The following is a 22,053-nucleotide window of genomic DNA, read 5'->3' as shown; positions in this document are numbered from 1 at the left end:
TGGTAGTCAGACGCGTTACCGTAAAGGAAAGCCCCTAAGCGGAAGCTTCCCCCATCACACTTCATTTACTCATATCAATGCACTCAATCTCAATTTCAGGACTATTCAGGACAGACAATCACAAACATCCACGTCCGAGCCTATGGGTTATCAAGAGGCTTTAAACAAAGTTGAACCATTTTCAAAAGTTTAACAGTATTGTATGAAAGTAAAGTTTGTGTGAGGGTAGGGGGGGAGTGGTGTTAATTAACTTAATATAGGACACAGAAAATCTACAAATATCGTTCAAATATATACAGTTTATTTTCAAAATCTTGCACACACTTCTTCTTACCACTTGTACCTGAAGCAGAGATAAAATATTGTAATTACTTCCTGCTACTTTGATTTATTGATTGATTGATTTGCTTTATTTTACTTCGCTGTTTGTGCCACTTTTGGTTAATTTGCGAAGATTGGAATGAGTGATGATATAATGGATACTCACAAAGATCCGTGGCCAGGCCAGGATTGGAACCCTGCTTACTTTGACTTCGGCTCGTATAACGAATGTTATATCTATTCTTTGTATTTGTGAATTTAACCTTTATCAAGTTTTGAGCAAAATCATGTCTGCTGTCTACAATTTCACTCGCCACTGCAAAAAAATTTACAAGGTAGTTTTACCAAACTTCAGAAGGGAGCTGAGGGCAATGCCAAGGAGGCTCAGTCTCCCTGGCCCCTGCCTGGCTACGGCCCTTGCATCAGTTAAATTAAAAAATGTAAACTTTGCCAGGGCGCTGGCCTGTTTTTCATGTCATTGAAGAGGTCTTGACAGGAAGAGTGGGATGAGGTAATAGAAACAAGCTTCGCGATATCAGTGCGTGGCGTTCCTCGCACCATCCCTCCCGCCGAGAAGTCATTCTAACTCGGCTGCGGATTGGACACAGCCATCTCACCCATGGCCACTAGCTGCAAGGGCTGTACCCTCCGATGTGTCGTTATTTTAAGTAATGTTATTTTAAGTGTTCGGTATATTCTTAACGAATGCGCAGATTTTATTATCGATTGAGATATTTGTCGCAAATCTTCAGTGAAGGTTGTGTTTTTATTAATGCATTGATTAATGCCTTGCATCTTTATTATAGGTTTATCTGTTGTTGTTTTTTTATATTATTGTTAAGATATAAGTCAAGTAACGAATATGATATTTCCATATTTTCGTAGTAACCTTTCTGATTTTCTGTTTCCGTTCCTTGGACAAACTTTAATCTTCCCAACTGTTTATCATCCATGCTAGGAGATCATGACAGTGTTGATAAGGGCGGTCCTCTTACACTGTCTCTGATGAAGTTCTTAGTGTATCCTTACATTAGCCCCATGTAGTTCGCTGCACTTTTTTACTCTCTCTGCATTCAAGCTTCTATACCCCGCGACAGGTTAAGTGTGCAGCAGGTTTTATGTATTAAACCGCGCGAGAACGGCGCTCAGCAATTCCCGTGCGAGTTTTGCCTAGACCGCCGAGCTGTTCATATCACAGACATTGAGAAAATCGGCAGTATTGCAGCGGAACTATATTCTGCGCGCACGTTTGGGTCTACATGGGCGAAAAGTTCCTGCAAACGTCACTTGTTGGGGGTGTTGGTTACACGGTTCAACACAGAGTCGTCTACTTCGTTCATTTGGTGTCAAGCAGGCATGTATCGAGCCCCCCCCCCCCTATTGTATTATTCATTTGCTGGAAAGTGTTAGAGAGAACGTTCTTGAATAGGTGGTGGAGTCACTGGCAATATTAACGAAACGTTTTATCTGCGGAACATTATAATGAGGAGATGCTGTAAATATGCGGCTTCAATTTCCCGGTTGATCAGTACAACAGCATCGGTTAGTAATTCGAAAATGAAGAGGACTAGTGATACAATTTCCCGTAAAGTACCGAAGTCCACTCCATAGCTGAAGACATTGACGACTGTGGAACTCTCGGAGCCTCAGTGTAGTGCTAGTTCGGGGCATGAGCCGAAGAGATCGAAGGTCTCTAAAGTGAATATTTCAGCAGTACCGAATATTGGAGCGGTTTATTAAAAAAAGAAAGAATCTGCACAGATCAACTGTAAATCAAAGTTTTGAGTGATGATTTATTGTCCCCGGACCAAATGTTGTGTATACAGTCCGAGACTTCCAACTGGGTTCGACACACACACAAACACTTAACTACCACAAAGGGACAGCGGAAAATTGTATGAATGTCTAGAAGAGAAAGCAAGAAGCTGTTGCACATGTAGACATTTTAGCCGAAATTGTAGGCTCTGCCAGGACCCGAACCAGGGTCTCTGGCATATCGTCCCATTGCTCTACTGGCATACTCAGGTTTTGGAAAGGGGGTGAGGGTACGTATTTACGTACGTTAATTAATTCATTCAAGAGGGCTTCCTCTGCTGGCGCCATCTGTTGACGTGTTTATTTACATCTTCCCTGACGAATCGCACGACACCAGTGGGCGAGCAAGGTGTGCGTCGCCTTGATCCCAGCCTTTTGTCATTGGCCCACTTCGGCTTCGGCCAAGCAGGAAAGTGGAGGCCCGAGGAGGTCTTCGCTGTTGGCCGAAAGCAAAGAAAGTGGTGAGATTAGCATTTTTTCCCACATTGTGAGAAATTCAACAGTTTTTACCGGGTTCAGTCGGTCAACTTCTCGTTCCTGTAATGGTGGGCTGAGTGGAAATTCCCGTATATGCTAATATTGCATAAACAAAGCATAGATAATTAAAAACATAGTGACAGAAACTGAAATAATACATAATATAAGTACTTTATATAAGCAACTAACCACATATATTGGGCATCATATCTTCAAACCGATTGCTGTTTGAATAATATATATATTTTTTTAAAAAAATGGTTTAATTACAGAAGCTAATGGAGAGCGGATAATATTTTGAACATGTCTGTGGCCATCGGAATTGCAGATGTTTTACAGAGTGTCTACCAAAACATCAAATCGAAAATTCTTGACTTTTTCATGACTTTTTCTTGGCATTGACCCCCTTTTTTCCTTAACATTTATTTTACTGAGGTATAGTTGGAAATTAAGAAAATATATATTTTCGGTTAAGATGAAAACTGAAGCTGTACTTTAACAAGAGATTTAGACTTGCTTTAATTATAATTAATTAATGCATGTAAAAATTAATGCTTTAGATTCATCCTGGATGGCGAATGGCCACATTGCTTTATTTAATATTTTTACAAAACGTCACGCATACAAAAATGTAATTATAAGAAACAAAGTGCACAAATCTTAGCCACAACTCAATACAATTTTAGATTTTCCAAATATTCAATCTTATCAAATCCTAGTATAGGTATAAAACAATGTAAATTCACTATATTGTAAAAATTGCAAAAATTCTTGACCACAAGCATAATTTCTATACTTTTTATTGACTTCCTTGACATTCTTGACTGGTAGACAACCTGTTTGTAGCTTTTTACGAAGAGCAGGTCTCTTCCATTGCTTGTGAGGAAGCTTTTAGTTTATTCCTGCGTTTTAATGTGTAGCAGGAGCGTATATTCTAGGCTAGCTAGGCTCTCTGCGAAGCGTGAAGTCTAGAGAATAAAATACAGGAGGAAAATCGATCAGAAATTGTAAATAAAATTATTCATATCAGTGAAATTATGATGTATATTTTGGAGTTGGTAACCTGATTTCTTGTGAGTTGGTAACCTGATTTCTTGTGAGTTGGTAACCTGATTTCTTGTGAGTTGGTAACCTGATTTCTTGTGAGTTGGCAACCTGATTTCTTGTGAGTTGGCAACCTGATTTCTTGTGAGTTGGCAACCTGATTTCTTGTGAGTTGGCAACCTGATTTCTTGTGAGTTGGCAACCTGATTTCTTGTGAGTTGCTAACCTGATTTCTTGTGAGTTGCTAACCTGATTTCTTGTGAGTTGCTAACCTGATTTCTTGTGAGTTGCTAACCTGATTTCTTGTGAGTTGCTAACCTGATTTCTTGTGAGTTGCTAACCTGATTTCTTGTGAGTTGCTAACCTGATTTCTTGTGAGTTGCTAACCTGATTTCTTGTGAGTTGGCAACCTGATTTCTTTTGATAGTGAGATAGCCTAGATCTTGGACTAAGTATACGCCACTTATGTGTAGTGTTTGTCTTGGGCAGGTCACTTTCCAACGTCGCCGCACTTTTAACCTCTTTCCAAGGGTTTCTTCCACCCCTTGTTTTAAACTTTTAAGTAAAAATTTTAGATAAGGGGATATTTCCCCCCTATACACTGAAGGGTACAAAATGGCCATATGTACCGACGCATCTATTTTAAATCAATCAATCAAGATTACTTTAGTGCAATTCTATTGTAGTAAACTTCCACGTATAGTTTTTGTCATTACTATTAAGATGAAAACGTGGAGGTGCCGACCCGAAGCACCCTGTCGCACCCTCCCTTGGTGCCCCCTATGGGACACACACTGAACCGGAATGTAAAAATAACAGTTTTTATACACTAACACACAACAGTAATATATTTTATGTATTCTAATACATATTATGTGTTACGTAAATATAACAAACTTTCACAGGACATAAAACAAAGTGTAGACTACAGGCCGTGTGGAGATATTCTGTACCAATATTGATTTTCAGTTGTTTACTTTCTTTATTTAAATACAGTAAAACCTCGTTAATCCGGATCCCGATAAACCGGACAGGCAAAAGGGGAGAAAAAGCAGAATGCAAGGTTTTAAATGTGTCTAGAAGTCAACAAGAGAACTTCCCAAAGAAAAGGCAGTCGACCACTGATGCAATTCTGTTTCCCGCAGACTTTTGTACTGTACTGTATGGTGTAATTAGGCCTATGCCCTTTAAAAACACCATAATAAACGTGTTCTGTTGCTATAAACGGAGATTTAATGCACTTTCTACTGTTCTTTTAGGTTAAGTTAATCCGGACTTTCGTTAAACCGGTCAACTTATCCCCCCCATTAGTGCGGATTAACGAGGTTTTACTGTAATATAAACATTGTCACAATGATAGGAAAACTTATCATAAAGTGATAACGAATACTTCGAGACTGTAATGTTAAAACTTCATCTTTATATCCATATTGTAGTTTCCTTGAAAAAGAAAAGATAATTAGGCTAACAAATAGGCAATTGAACTCCCCAAATAAATTAACCTGCGCACGCCTATGCTCTGAGGACTAAAATCTGCTGACCTAAAGTAAGAATCACGAACCTTCCGACCTTCTGTAAACAACCGTCTCACTTCGAATAACGTATCACTCCGCGCCAGCTGTTCGTGAATGACGCGGCCATCATATGCTGCTCACTCGCAACCTTTAATTTTACGTAACATGGAAAAACGTATTCTTATTTTAACTGATAATCTACACATTGAAGTATAATCAATTTTCTAGAAGTGATTAAATACGTGTTCTTGTTCAAGAATGAACATATTTTTCTACGCCAAAAGTCCCATTTATCTGACACTGGGTTAACAGATCCCCCTTCCCCCCTCCTTTCTCAGTATGACAGCACCAAAGTTATACGTACAAGAGAGTGAGAGATTCGTTTCAGTAAATTCAAGCCTTTTGGTTTTATTGCTTCCTCTTCCACCAAATTATTGCCCAACATTGTTGACATGTAGAGTATTGTTTTCTCCTTTGTGCAACAAATATACCGCCAGTTTTAGCAGAAGCTAAACAAAGATAAGCCGGGGAATAAAAAGAGATTGTTTATCTTTCTCTCGGTTTCTTGTGCACTAGAAAACAAGAAGACGATAATAAGCACATTATTTACGCACGTCTCATGCAAGTAATGTATTTTCTTACCTTGATTCAGCAGTTGAGGCATTTTCGGCGCTAGACAGCATCCTGTCACAGTACTGTCTGTCAAATTTGCTTCCCAAAAAGGAACTCAACGTGGCACAAGAGGCGAGTTAACGTCGACTGCTAAAACTGGGGAGATCGTCATCAATCATCACTATCAACATCTTCCCCACAGTGGACAGGACGGCTCTTTGATTGAAAGAATACGAAAGCACCTCGCGTTATATTGCGCTTCTCAAAATCGGTGTACTTGTTTATACAAGCAACAACGTGTTTTTTTCGCGGGAATCACAACTTGACCGGTCGTTTTCCTTTCTTTCACCACACCGAAAATACAAAGACGCAGACACACAATTACACTTGGACACCAACTTCACTGCTTGCTCAGGATAGCACGGACACAACGTCACATAAACGTTAAGAACAACCTGCTTCTTGGCGCTTTTCAAACGGCTGTATTTCCGAAAGACTACTCTGAAAACACGGGACACTTTCCTGCACGCATGGAAGTCGCCATGTTCGAAACTGGCGCTATTTTCTTACTGTTCACGTGATCGATTGTAATTTATACAATAACCACGTATTATTATTATAGACAGAAACCTTTAATGAAAATATATTTTAAAATGTATAATGCAATGTAATTTACACATTCTTCTTCCATTAGCTTACTTTCATAGAACGGACTACATGATGCGGAAGAAATCCGTTATTAGGCTGTTGCCAACCTCAATACTTCTCACTAAGTCAAGTACAGAAACGGAAGTGGTATGTCGAATGTCGGCATATGATAGTGTGATTTCACATTATCAGTGACGATCCTCCGGGGATGGGGGAGGGGGTGGGACACAGGAGCCGATCTATAATCCGGAGGTGTTTACCATCCGCATGGTGACATCCTCACACTCCGGAATACTTTTGCGGGTGAAGGAGGGCAGGCCGTAGGGTGAGGGAGGTTGATTTAAAATGAACACCTCTCAACAAAGGAGAAGAAAAATGTGACAATATTTAAAAATTCACCCCTAAATATGCATTTTGTTTTATATGTAGCGTACAATAAAATGTGACTGCCTCAAAATATTTCTGTATTCTGCAATCTTCTTTCCCCACTTTTATGCTTCTCTAAGTTGCCGTTTTAGTTTCCCTTGGTGTCTTTGCTGCATAATCCAGCATTTTTGAACGGGATGATAAGGACATACGAGTGTGTTTTTGGATGAAGTAACTTTAGAGACGTTGAAGTACACTCTGGAAGATACTGGAATGTGTGACATTGAGGTGTAGATCGACACGCACATTTGTCATTAGTTACGAAACGATGAGGGATAGGTGATATTTGAATTCCAAATTAGTTAGCCGCCCCCGTGACGGAGTGGTTAGCACATCGCGCTACGACGCCAGGGGTCCCGGGTTCGAATCGTGGCCTGGGCATGGATGTTTGTGAATGTCCATTTATCGATTTCATCATATCATCATCATTCATCCCCATCGCAAATTAGCCATAAGTGGCACAAGAGGGGAAGTAAAATAAAGCAAATCAATCAAACCAAATGAGTTATTTCCATTATTTTTATCTAATTAATAATTATTAATTTAGTCAATCAAATCATATGTATTAGCTTACTTTCATTATCTATAATAATAAATCATAACACTTTCAAACATGAAATAAATTTAATGAAGAAACCCCGGTTTCAAAACGTAATTTATCTCAATGTGTCACATTCTTCTAGCAAGGTTTTTTTAGTAAAATATGAGAGAAAATTAATCCTTTGGTACGGAACCGTCTTACTCCTGGGGGATAAGATGTAAATTTTGTATTTGATTCTTTTTAATTTAACGTTGCTTTTCTTCCACTTTTGGCTAATCCCGACGATGAGAATGAGTGATCGTCAGATGAAATTGATGAAGGGACACTCACAAATAACACTCGAGCCGGAACTTCGGTGATGAGTCTGAAAGTCGGCCACCAGGCAAGATGTACATTTTTAACTTTTTTTTTTTTCACATACGTACAATAACTTTCAACAGGTCATCAGTGATACACTGCTTCTTCCACATCTGTTGACAAATGGAATGTTTTTACACCTTGTAGGCTATGTGGATTATTTTTTTTTCATAAGTTTGCAACACTGTTAGGGTACACGTGCTTTTGTTTACAGAAGGTCTGAAGTTCTATGATTCTCACTTTAGGTAAAAGCTGAGGCTGTAAAGGGGCACTGAGCCCAAATGAGGACAGACACGCAGCCCTACGGAGGATTATACTGGCCGTACGTCCAGACGCCAGAGACTCGTTAGTCTGCAAGAAGCAGTTACCAGGCTGTTACTAAATGGAAGTGAGGTTGCCTTACCACAAGGTTACCCCTTACACGCCCTACACTATCGGGGAGACGTTCCTAGTTTTATGTACAAGCAAATTTTCCATCGCCCTCTTTTATCTGTTTATAGCCAACGAGAGCTCCAAGAATTGGAAAAAAAAAACCCTCGAAACACAATTACTTAAAACCACGTAGGATGCAAGGGAAAAATTAACGAACATAGTCGTGGACAAATTGCCAAGCAATATTTGTGCATCCCACTGTACGTACTTTGAAATAGTAACACTGTAAATTGAAGAATGCTCCATCGCGTGTGGCCTTGTTTAAGCTTCCAACGTAGGCGATCTAAACGCTAATTCGTGACATTATGGCTACCATTTTCTTCTTCTTGACAGCGTTCAATTACATGTTGATACGTCGAGTAGCAATTTCCTTGCGTCATCGCCCAGCATAACAGAGCCAAGCGAGACATAACAGCATGTTAAGGTTGCTCCAAGTGTGCGGGTCAACCACGATGGCCTTTGAGCTTGAAACTGGAGCTCTCTTCGGGTTATCTCCTGGCGAAACAGCTCGTCTTATATGCAGGGTGATTCATAATTCCCTCCGAGGTATCGAACTTTTATAGTACAAGATCTGTAGCAAATATAGCAAAAAGGTGCATATCAGTACATAAAGAATCTCCCCAAGCGTTAAGTTGATAGATACCTCGTACACCCAACGGCGAAAGAAACAGTAGGCGAATTGTCTACCGCCATTTTCATTCGGTCTGCATTACACAATGTGTTGACAATGAATTGTAATAAATAAGTCAATAAATAGAGAACAATGCCTGCTTCGAACTAACATAGTTTCATTCGTTAAAGCAACACAGGATGTAGAATAAAAATGTAATGAAAATAGCGGCGGACAATTTGCTTACCATTATCTTTGCCGCAGCGGCGTATACTCTGGGTCACCTAGGTAAACGGAGATGACCCGACTATAATTTTGAAAAAAAGTTGTTTTTTATTCTTCGCAATATTCTTCCGAACCAATCTTTGATTCGCATATTTCTTTACTTCCAGCGCGCGAATGTTTTTCAAACGTTTGCCGCTGAATGTCCGAGAGGCTTTCAGCCACTTTCTCCAGCTGGTGGAATCTGGTGACGTCAGGGTGAGATTCCACCGGCTCCCTCTAAATCCCTTGACGGTAGGGGAAGGAAACACTGCTTCTCAGGCGCGGTTATTCCGTGGCAAGGGTAAGCTTCTTCTGGAGAGAGTCCATCGGTCGCACTCTCCACCCCAGAGCCTTTGCCGTTCCCTCGGCTGGCACCCTCTTCTGCCATTCTTCCACGGTGGCCTTTGTATCGTAGGAGCTGTGTTGTTTACGACAGGGAAATTTCTCAGGAAACAGAATTCTGGGTTCGCAAATTACGTACTGAAACGGAAAGTAGAGAAAATACATCTGAAAGTGCGCGAGAAACAGGGAAATGTGAACATTTGCGAACCAATTCTATGTTAATTCTCATTTTACATTTGCTTCTGTCTTCCTCTGCTATTTCAACAGATATTGTCATAGGAAAGAAAAAGCGGTAATTAAATAAATTAAAATTTGAACTAGAAATTCAAGAAATTACACCGACCTCTGTGGCGGAGTGGTTGCCACAGCTCCCTACGACGTCAGAGCTCCAGGGTTCGAATACCGGGCTGGGCATGGGTGCTCTTTGTAAATGTCCCTTCATCAATTTCATATCATCACTCGTAGTGATTAGCCAAAAGTGGCAGAAAAGCGACGTCAAATAACAATTTAATAAATCGATTAATGAAGTAATTAAACTATTTATATGCTTACTTTTATTCATTTTTGTATTTTAAAATGCGTGATTACTTTCTTTGTAGCCTTCAAAACCAGTGAGAGTATTTCTTTCACAGAAATGAATAATTTTTAAAAGGGAAAGCTATCAGAAATAAATTATATATATACGTACACATATATTAGGTAATTTAAGTTGCTTCTCCCGCCCTCTCTAGATTAATAGTGATAAATGATGTTTGAATGTGAAATATATAAACAAAAAACGCAATGATTCCAACTTACAGAACCTCGCGCATCGCAGGAAATATAAAGCTGGGAAAGGGAATTTTTCATCATCCATAGGGAATTTAATTCTGAGTCAAACAGGAAGGAACCACAATAGAAGATTGGCGCAGGGAATTGAATGCGTGTTGTAGCGATTCGAGAATTTAATATTTGTTTAGCTGTTAGTGGTTTAGTATTCGTGCTAGTGCTGTGTTTAAAGTTAAAGGCAATGAATATAATATAATATTTTCGTGTGAAAATATTTGGAACGGGATCTTTTCCGGAGAAATTGCAAATAGTTAATGTAGGTAGGTCAGTAGAATCTCTTGTACCACAGGTCTTGAACTCAAACTTCCGTGTATAAAAACAAAAATCAGGAATGCACGAGTAACTGGGTACTGGGGTAACTTGAATTTTACACTTCAATTAATATTGAGGGTTTTTATTTCACTACCGAATTCCTTTCATATTCTTTGTTACAGGTTTTTTCTTATAGAGTTATTATATTATCTTGTTTTATTGTTTGAAATTCTAAACGTAGATTAACTGCAAGTGCAATCACAACAATTATTCGACAGTGGTCGCAACAATAAGGTAACATTTTTCACACATACATTCGTAAATCCTGTATGAATGTTGAGGTAAATTTGCAGGGAGACTTCAGGAGTGGGTGGATGAATCAAGTGTCTGAGATTACCCACTAGTTCAAACCAGCATACGCCACTGCTTTGCCGTTGACTGTACCAGTGTACCCAACCACCCTTCAAGAAGCAGTTTCAACTCAGTCTCCCACAATGCATCACACAAGCTGTAGGGAGATTTCCAACCGAAGCGACAGGGGACATGTGTCGCTCGAGGAATTCGCCAATCGGCACAGGCATGTGCTGCCTGTCATGCCGCTCCTGTGTGAAACGTTGCTGTTCAGTCTCTCTTCTCATCAGGGGTAGAAAAATACAGGGCGCCTTTCATATACCACGAGCGCACACTTTCAATTTTTTGTGCGCTAGTGGACTGCACCCTTTCTTTCTTCCCAGATTTCTCTATTCTCCCCATTCTCTCTCTCACACACTTTCTCTTTCTCTCTGTGTGTGTTTGTGATTCTTCCTCTGCTTTAACATTCTGAAAATATCTCATGTAGGCTGTTTGATTTCAGAAATGGGGTTTAGGCTATCTCACAGCCGCCTCGAGCCCTCCTTGAGCAGCCGCGGGATCGCCCCTGTACGCCTCTACCCCAGAGTGTAATCTTTCCAAGTCACTTCAGTAAACACAACACAGATGTCTTAACTTCCCTTCAAGACCCTGCGTTAATCCTAAAATAGATGATTCGATATAAGATCTGATGCAGTGTTGCCAAATCAGGTTAAGGAGCAAAATCGCACAACTTTCAAAGAACTAGTTTTAAGTGCTCTAAGGATGAAAAAATAGCAAACCTGTGGCAAATGGGAGAGCAGAATCACTGAAATTTGCTCCAACAGGGAAATATCAAACCTCCAAAGAGGTTTTACTGGCTTCGAATGTTATCGCTACATACGATGGACCGTGTTTTACAAGACATGCATTTGGGCCTCCCGATGGCGCAGTGGTAGCGTCATTGCCTTGTAATCAAGGGGTCCCGGGTTCGATACCCGGTGGAGGCACAAGTGGTTCGGATCCCACTTTAAACTGTAGGTCCAGTCCCGATTAGCCTTACTGTGCATAAAGTGGACTTAAAGCAGCAACTCAAATCAAATCAAAATCAACAAGACATGCATTTGTAGGCGCTGTGCGAATTAATTTTTTATTAGTTGGGGTGCTTCGAAATGTGCTTTTTTTCTATTTTTTGGACCAGGTAAATGCACATATTGTTTTTATTACTATTACTACTAACAAAAGAGAGAACATTAAAACCAGCCCTTCTTTTGTGGGATTAAAGGTTTCGATACCTCTCCAAGTTGATTTCTTCATGTGTTCATCGTAAAAACTACTCAAAAAAATAATAATGACCTATAAAAGGTGCCGGTACTGCGTACCGTTGCGTAGCGCCAGAAATAAATATGCATATATAGGCTTATAGTACAGTATGGAGACGACAAAAAATATTTCAAATTAAAATTTAAGTATTTTATCTTGAAATTGCAGTTGAATGCACCGTAAATATATTTTTAGAGACTGATTCAATAAAATTATATTGTCTATGTAATCGCCGTTAATACCTTACACACTGTCGTGACAACTTTTTTACGGCAGCTGGATGGAATCGAAAATTTACGGCCTTACACATTCAAGGGGGGGGGGGGATTTAGAATATCCTAATTTCTGCCAAGCGAACATTTGATTAAACAGACGGAAAGCAAATTATTATTCGCCAGTAATAAATGTTATTTATTAAGTGTTTTTAGTTACTAAAGAATTTGTTCAAATTTACCAACTTTAGTAAATGCTATTGTCATTTTTTGGTGTTTACAATTACCAGTTAGTTTAACCAAACGTGTTTTTTTTTTTAATTCAACCAAATCATTTTTTTTCTGTGTTGTAATGTCATTTACGTTTTGACTTTGACTTATGAAAACAATGTCGTCATTTTGCGTATAATATTAAGTATTGAAGAGAGACCATTATTATTGTACACAAGATGCAAGCTATTGATGCTAATCTTTACTTCTTTGTGCATGTTGTGGTCAAAGCAAGCAAGCAAAAATGAATCGTCATTGGCATATTTTCATAGAAACCTCCTAAGAGTTGATTGGTATTTGATGTGGCTAAAGCATTCATGCGTGTTTCGTTTTTATTTTATTTTCAACATCGCGCCCCCTAAATTGTCATTCCACACCCTCTCAGCACCCCTAGATGGTGAATATTGACACCGACGCTGCAGTGAACTTTGACAGGGGGGGAGGAAGAACGCTCCTTGGAACATTTTGTGATCCTGGGTAGTAACTGAACGTGTTGAAAGGGTCTGATCTGGCTCTCGACAGTGCTGATGTTCCCATGTAGACAGTGGAAATGTGGCAACGTGTAGTCAAAATGTGGATTTCCGTTCGTCCAAAAGAGCGTTAAAAAAAGACTGGGAGACGTTGAGTCATGTCGGGTGATGATGCTTTCTGTCTAGACACACAGCAGAAGCCTTCTGTTTAGGCTAGAAGCACGGTGTTCTCTTCTCTTGACTCTTTGACACCAAATTCTCTTTTTCTTTTCGTACACTCGCACAGAACTCGAAATGCGTCAATTCAAGGTTTATAGTGCATGAATCGACACAGTTAATTTTGATACATTTGTAGTCATGGGAGTCGAACCTATCCGTCGACACCTCCCTGGAAAGAAACTGGCACCTTTCATTACAAGTTACAAGAGAGCAGTAAAAAAAAAAAAAAAAAAAAAAAGTTCCCCTGTGCATAGCACCACGCCATGAAGGCGTATAGGGGGTGTGGGGGTAACGCCCCACACTTTCTTGATCCGGTCGTGAGTGGGGGTGATGTGATCAGCATCACGCCCCTGACCGCCTTTACCCCCCAGGGTTTCCCCCAGGTACCCATGTTATTCGATGCTGGGTGGGCGCCGGGGCCGCTTCCACCGTTAGGAAAGTTCCCGGATTTGAACCGGCCGGGGATCGAACCCGGGACCTTTAGCATGGTAGTCAGACGCGTTACCGACTGAGCCACCGCGGCCATGAGCAGTAAAAAGTATGTGCAATTTTATAACAGAAGTAAAGTTCAGTTAGTATGTGCTTCGAGTAGAATCAATGTAAAAACAAGTGTGTTAAATCGAAAAAATGTAATGTAAAATTCATATTTTCCACTATTTTCAAAATTCTCAAAATAACTTTTTACGTCACACATATTAAACTTTGACTTAAATATTCTCCTCTTGAATGAAGTGCATAACAACATTATATGAGTACACTAACGCCAAGGACGTATTTAGATTTAACAAGTACTAAAATTAAATAATGAAAAATATATTATTTTAGCCTTTGTTGTATAATTTCCTCTGAACTTATTGGAACACAACAAGGATTATATTGGGATCATAACGCTTTGAAGGACAGGAAGGACGTATTTAGGGGGTCCAGGCTCCAGACTCCCCCCCCCCCAAATACTTACGAAGTACTAAAATTAAGTAATGAAAATATTAGCATTTGTTGCATAATAATCCATGGTTATTAATTTCCTCTGATCGTTTTAGAAGGCAAGGGTTATATTTGGATCATACGGCATTGAATTACATTAAAAGAAGATATATATGTATACTACTTACTCAATATGCAAAAAATATTAATCACAAACTTACTTTTCTCCAACTGCATGTAACATCATTTTTGTTACTCGATAAATATTCAATGATTCATCTATTTGACATTAATATCATTGCCAGGGCACTTGTTTTTATGTAAATTATTCCGATCTTAACTACAGGTAAGCTACGTAATGAATATGCGCTGTTATATCTCTATTCTTATACAGTCTTTTTACCTATTCATATTATAGTAATATTAATTTATGTATTGTAATTGGTATTAATTTGATTTAATATAATTATTTTAATTTAAACATTATTATTATTATTCCTTTGAATAATAGGGGGTTTGGACCCCCCCGAAACATATTTCTAGATACGTGCCTGAATAACGCCCCCCCCCCGCGCACTTTTGCCCCCGCACTATGCTAAACCTTATGTACAGTGGGATCCATGTGTATTACCGTGCAAATTGTCCATCACCATGTTCGTGCACTTTATTTGACCCAATAAGACCTTCAAGAATTAAAAGAAAACTCAAAACAAGCTGTTGACAACTTCTGCACCAGAATACATAAAAATCTATCGCTTAAAGACACAAAGGATGTATGAGAAACATTAAAGAAAATAGTCATTGACAATTTGCACGGTAATACTCATGGATCCCACTGTACCAGTCCTTGCCCCCCAGTTTTGGAAACCAATCGCCACCACTGCTAACTGTATGGAATTGAAAAATAAGGCAATAAAATAATCCAGTTGTGTTGGATCAGTCACACTATGGATTGAAAAGTAGTTTCTCATCAAGAATATTATAATACTAGTACTAATAATAATCGGAATGAAATTGGTTTATTTTTATTAGCTTATAATAGTTATTATGTTATAATAATTACTATATTGTTATCATTTCCACTTAAAGTTTTATGAAATTTCTGCCTCCATTCCCCCTTACAAACATTTCTGGCAACGACCAGCAACTGGTAAAAGTACACTTTTGTAGCATTTCTGTGTGTATTGTGATGCATTAGTATTTTATGCACTTTAATGTGTTTGTATGGCAAAGTAATGTTAACTTTAATGTATTATACCTTATTTAGTAACTTACCCAACGCTCCTTATCATTAAATACTGTTAGCATTGTATATTTCCTGTTGTAATTTTTTTCTGTGGTATTAATGATTGTTTAATTTGTTTCAGGCATGTGATTGTCCACTGTACTGGAAGGTGCCACTCTTCATTGCTGCAGGGGGAGAGAAGGTTGGCTACGTGTCGGCCGATACGTTTCTTGACTTCTGGAAAAAGTAAGGATTTGTTTTATAATGTTCATTGACTTTGCAATGGCAATTACAAACAGGATTGATTAATAGATGTCCATCAACTTGATCATATATGTACAAGTTGCACCATGATATGGAATAGATCATAGTAGATGCAATTACAATTATAAAATAGTATATAATTAGTATACAATTACAATTATAAAAATAGTGGAAGATAACATAAAGAATAACAGGGGTGTAGTAGCTATGCTGATGTTCTCGAGGGCCATTTGTACACAGGTTGTCATTAAAATGGCACTCACGGACCACAGAGGTGTACAGAGGACATCAAAAGAAACAACTTGTCTTAGTAACATTTTTGTCGTTGTGGTGCTACAAATGTCCAAAAAAGCCAGTTTTCCCTGCCTATTGCTGGCAACCCAACATAACATTTGATCACATCTGTGACGTTTCTTCCTGTTGTGAAACAGCAAGGGCTAATTTTACAAGGAACACATCTACAAAGAATGACAAATTATCAACCGAATGGGTGGCACTAGATTTTTATGTGCAATCCCTCTCTACAGACAATTTCAGTAATAACTTTTTAGGCCAATTTATGTCAGACGGCTAGTTATATTTTTACATATCGTTCATAAAATTTTTATAGCCATTTTCAAAACATTTTTTTCCCAAGTGTTATATAAGGTACCTGTACCCAATATGGCCTACCTAAGGTTTGTGATTGTTTCTACTGGTGTACAAAGTCAGAAAGATAAATGTAATTGCAAGATTCAAAAGAGGGAACATTTGTGGACGTGTGCTGAAAATTGGAACCAATTCCAAGTAATAAGATTTTATTAAGAAGATACGTTTAGGTCATACATACCCAATATGGGCTAGTCATGTATTTTGTTCTTTTGCATCAAAATGGGCAACAGAAATTGGAAAGAAAGTACAACTATGTTGTTTTTATAGGTAGATAAGTGTATCGATACACTTACATTTTATTTACTCAATGACATATGAGATTTGCACAAGGAAATAACATTGTTTACAAACCAATAAACAAGGAAGTGGCATGTCACAATTTGTTACCAGAAGACCTGGCCAAATGAAAGGTTCTTTATCATTCGTAGTGAGTTCCACACACACTACTTGAACATAAAAGTAACAAATGCCACATTTGTGCATGCCTTTCACGATATATTTCTATGTAGGCCATACCGAGTACAACTTGCATAGTGTTATTTTTCCCTTCGTTGTAAACAGTACTTTAGATTAAAGTCTAAACTAAGTACATTGTTGTAATGTACAAATTATGAGCTAGCATAATATGTACTAGAGCTAGCATAATATGTACTAGAGCTAACATAATATGTACTAGAGATATGAACACATATCACTTGGAAGATGTAATATGCAATAACTTGACTATGCATTAGATCACGTAGAACATAATCACGAGAACCAGCTATTTCGCTTCCTTGTCATCAAGTTACTGCATTATAGGTACAGCCACAATCACGTCATTCGGACAGTCTAAATGACATACTAACATCATTTGTTGAATTAACCATGTGACTACATGGGAACAGCAAATAGGCCATATTGGGTTCAGGTACCTTAAACATTAAAACATATTACAAGAGTCAAATGAAAACCTTAAAAGTGAAATAAAAACTGTAGGGCAGACTCTATACAGCTCAAATTTACATGAGGTATCAACTGTTATTTACAAAACGACCTCAGGCTGCAACACTAATCAAGTGAGCTTGAAAACGCCATATTTGTTATTTTAAAGATGGCGCCTCCTATATACATTTGCACCAGTGAATAGGAGTGGTTTCTTTTACATAAATTTCTCGGCAAATGAAAATTCAATACCTCTGTGCCTGCTTACCACACCAGCCAGTTGACTAATGGAGGAGAAAGTTCGACAATGGCCTCAGTTCGCAGGCAGGTGAGTGGAAAGGCATAAGCAGTGGTTCATGACTGACTGCACGTGGACCCCAAACATGGCCGTATTTAGAGGGGGGGTTTCTATGGTTCAACCCCCCCCCCCCCCCGAAACATCTGACATGTTGGATTAATGTAAGTTCAGAAACCAAAATCTGTAACTATTTTCAAAATTTTTTTCGAAACATCACACAAATACAAGGAGACAATGTTGAAACGATAGAGCTAGAATTTTCATACATTTGGAATTCTGAAAGTTGAGTGAAACAGGATTTATTCTCGGAATTGCAGCCCACCCATGACCCCTCCATTTTCATTTATGCTGTCCTCTTTCCAGTTTAGTTCCTGCCTCACAAGGAATATACACTGAAAATTCCCTTATGATTGTCCCAAAATTTTCTTTCCAACTTTTAAATTCCCTGTCCGATAAAGTCGAAAATCCCCCTTGATAGGAGTTCAAACCTAGGATCTCCAGTTTCGTAGCGCATAACGCGATTGAGGTTACAATCCATGCACCAGGCTAAGTTTTTAAAGAGAGTAACTGGTTCCACACTTTTCAAAATTCCAAAAATTAAGTTATAAGGTCAAACAACAAAAACTTTATGACTAAAATTTCTATCTAAATTTTAGAGCTTTTTCTTGAAGGTATCTTAAAATTTGATAACAAAGTATAATAATTGTGCATTATTTTGGAATAAAATTGTTTTATTATTGTGAAATTTTAATAATTATTGTTATTATTTCTATTATTCAAATTTCTGGTGACACCCATGGGAACAATTATGAATGAACCACCCCCCCCCCCCCCCGAAAATTTTTCTTGCCTACGGCCATGACCCCAAAGACTTATTCTTCTAAAGGTATATAGGCACTAATTCAAAGTTGAGAACATGTGTAGATCAGCAATAGGTCTGTGCTAAAATGCAGTAAACTTGTGCAACCCTACATACAGAAATGTACTAGATATGAAACAAAAACAAATTAAGGTACTCATTTAACTCTTCCTTGTATTTAGTATATATGGCTACAAACAGAGACAACTTGTTTTCACCCAAAACAAAATTACCTGAGTGATTAAAGTTTAAAGATTTAAAAGGTAATAATTGTAATAAAGTGTATCTGTAATGATTTGTAGTTATAACTGTTTTACTTGGCTATTTCTTACTGCATTTTACCATCCTCCAGGGTTTTGTCAGCCCACCACGATGCAGAATCTCGTTTTGTGTATATCTTGACACGAAGCCAGAGGCAGCACCTTCTTCCAGACGACTTCATTCCTTTAGTGCAGGATGTTGTAGAGACTCACCCTGGTCTCACGTTCCTCAAAGAAGCCACAGAATTTCACTCGAGATATGTACATACTGTGAGTAACTCCTCCATTGTCTAGGTTTTGTGATTCAAGTTCTTCCTGCTAGTTGAAGTTTGCAATGTAAAACGTCATTTCTTTTACTGTGAAGTTATTTTAGTGCATATCTCCTTGTTTAATCTCACTGTGAAGTTCTTGTATGGTATTGTTTGAAAGTAACCAGTTACTTTTGCAGTTAACAATTATAGTTACTTGTTTGATCCATTGGTTGGTTTGGTTTATTTTAATATACTTTACTGTCACTTTTGGCTAAGCACAAAGGTGGTTTCTTTTTCAAACAATTACTTTTTCATGTAATGACTGATGAAAGTAAAGTTACTTTTACTTTTCTGCAAGTTTCAACATTAATAAATATATGGTGAATGGTTTCTTAAGGGAGAATTCACACCGAAGCGACAAGTGGCACTCAACACGTTCTCCTTGGGAACGAACCAGTATGCAGTAACGTTACACACCATAGCACAAGCCTCTGTTTGATTCTCAAGCGACACGTGTCACCTGCCCCCTGTTGCTTCGGTGTGAATTGTTCCTAACAGACAGATATAGAAATATTAATATTCACATAGACACTTGTTATGACCCAGCAAGTGTTTTGCAACATGTAATTTTGTCAAATATAAAGGTTTATTTCCAATTATTCTACCTCTCTACTAATATTTAAACATTTGAGGTTTATATATAATATATATATAATTAAAATTACAATGCAACATGCTGTGAAAGCACTTGAGGGATGTTGATTGTAAAGCCATATAGGGGTGCCTACAGGGGGAATTCATGCGCGTCATGGAAATTTTTGGGCGGGGCGGACAAAATTATATACTAATTCTACACATCTTCACACAGAAATGGAGAGAGGGGTCGTTTCTTTGAATAACTTGTTATTGATTTTTAGTTATGGTTATTGTGTACAGTTTTTCTACCCACCCGTGGGTAATTGTGGTGATGGGGTTGAAATGAAACACCACCTCTTATCCCTTTAGAATGAGTTTGGAATAGAGGGGGGGGGGGGGTGATCTGTCTGGCCAAATAATTTGAGTTAATAATTCTGCATAAAGGGGGTGGGTGGAATGTTCTACTTTTTGGGGGAGTGCATCATAGGCCTTGGGGGGGATGGGCACCCATGAAGCCTAAGACATTCAGAATCAGTCATTTGTGGAGGTAGTGTTATCAGCAACATGCTCTGGCCACCTTTACCCATTTATTAGAGGCTGGGTGAATCCAAGAGCTGCTTCCATGCAGGTGGAAAATTCCCACTTGATGTCACCTACCCTGTGAATCAAACCTGGGCCCCCTGTGTTGCAGTCAAATGTGCTACAAACTGGATCACCATAATTGTATAGTGTTAACTATAAATGTGCTCTATTAGTCTTCTTACAGTGCATACATGCAACACAGTGTAACAGTTATAAATAATCTAGAATAAATTAACTATTAATTTTGTATGTAAGAAATACATTAATGCTCGAATCATGTTCCTTTTCAGGCAGGCTTTTTTAAAATTATAAAAGTGCTTGACAGTTCGTTCATTTCGTGTCGTGTAAATTAAGGTACAGGCAGATCATTTTTTTTTATCTACAATTTTTCTAGAAAAAACTTTTATTTTCTTTAAATTTCTCCCACTCCAAAAACACTGGGTACTGCTAAGCTCGAAAGAAATCCATTATTTATTACAAAGTAGGGATGTGCCGAAGCCGATTACAGATGGATGAAAATCGGCCGAAATTGACACATCGGCATCGGTATCGGAATCGTCAAAAATCCGATATTTAAACCGGTACAGATTATACTAGAGTTTTTACCTTCGAAGCTTTATATTCTAGTTTTGTAAGTTTTATTGAAAATTTGTTATGATTCATCATTATTGTAGAGTTTTTGTAATAAAATTATTGCAAACTCATTCAGAGGATCAACCTAACTATAAATCGGAAATAAAACAGTACATTGCTGAACCAGGATCTGCTGTTGTATTGGAAATTCAAAAATGAGTATTCAAACCTGAAGCAAGTGCTGAGAAAATACTTGCGCATACCTGCTGCATCAGTATTCAGTGATTGAGTGTTCAGTGTTGCTGAACAGATTTGAGATAAGAGAAGAAGTAGGTTACTTCCTGAAGTGCTTCCAAATCTCGTGTTTCTGAAGTTGAATCTGGCAGAACAGGAATTCATTTTGCATTTCAAAGAACTGCTTGTGTACTAATTGTAAAATATATTGAGAATCAATGTTCTTCTTAAAGGTTCACATAACCACCTTCTGTAGATGCAAATGCACATTCGCATCTCTTGAGAATATATATGTAATACATATGATATGCCATAGAAATGTACATAGCAAATTTATTTTTGCCATGCTGAAAATAACATCCCATTTCTGTTTAATAATCTTATGTATCAGAATCGGTTAAATATCGGCATCGGTATTGGTTCCAAAAATTATCGGTGAGTACATCGGCATCGGTAAATTTTCAGCTTCGTCACATCCCTATTACAAAGCATAGCTGTGGGTATATGCAGGCACAGATGTGCACTTATTCTTGTGAAAACCACATTAATTTCCTGTTTCAGATGGTAACAGAGAAGGCAACTTCCAACATGTCTAGCTCTGTCATCTGTTGATGAAAGGAAACAGTAACAGTATGGTTGGAGACTGGCAAAGGTTAAATGTTATCAGACAAAGAGTTAGGAATGTAATCTATAATTTGAATGTGTTTACTCTATATGAAAGGTCAAGAAGTTTATGTACCATATCTGATGTTCTTGGATGTCCTTGAATTCATAATTATTCGTTTATAGAGTTGCAAGTGATATTATTGTGAACGTTATATCACTAAGCTACTAACACCAGTATGTCAATGGAAATTAATCAGTAAGCTAGTTTAGGGGAGTGGTATCTAAGTCAGATTCATAGATACTTAAATATGTAACTAAGAGAGAGGAAGGTATGGAAAAGCGATAATCGGAAAGAACAATCGAGTTATGATTTTATGGTGGAATTTGGTTTTTCCATCCTTCCTTTTTTGGAAATTCTGGATATGGAATGAAAATTAGTTGAGATTTATTATCATCATTTCA

At 38.1% G+C, this 22,053-nt stretch overlaps 1 protein-coding gene across 4 annotated transcripts in view; it reads left to right on the top strand.

Moving 5' to 3' along the window:
- Nucleotides 1–22,053, top strand: part of LOC145993951 (uncharacterized) — a 276,598-nt gene that overhangs the window by 227,581 nt on the left and 26,964 nt on the right. For all 4 annotated transcript variants that reach the window (XR_014442307.1, XM_083129925.1, XM_083129926.1 and 1 more), the window contains exons 5-6: nt 15,596–15,699; nt 18,802–18,979. Coding sequence is in view for 3 of the 4 variants with exons in the window: in XM_083129925.1 (XP_082986051.1) it covers nt 15,596–15,699; nt 18,802–18,979 (282 nt within the window). In the remaining variant the exon portion in view is untranslated. The remainder of the gene's footprint in view (nt 1–15,595; nt 15,700–18,801; nt 18,980–22,053) is intronic.

This window comes from Lepisma saccharinum, chromosome 10 (genome assembly GCF_977018435.1).
Source record: "Lepisma saccharinum chromosome 10, izLepSacc3.1, whole genome shotgun sequence".
In the NCBI taxonomy this organism is placed as follows: domain Eukaryota; kingdom Metazoa; phylum Arthropoda; class Insecta; order Zygentoma; family Lepismatidae; genus Lepisma; species Lepisma saccharinum.
This window is presented reverse-complemented; position numbering and strand designations above follow the sequence as displayed.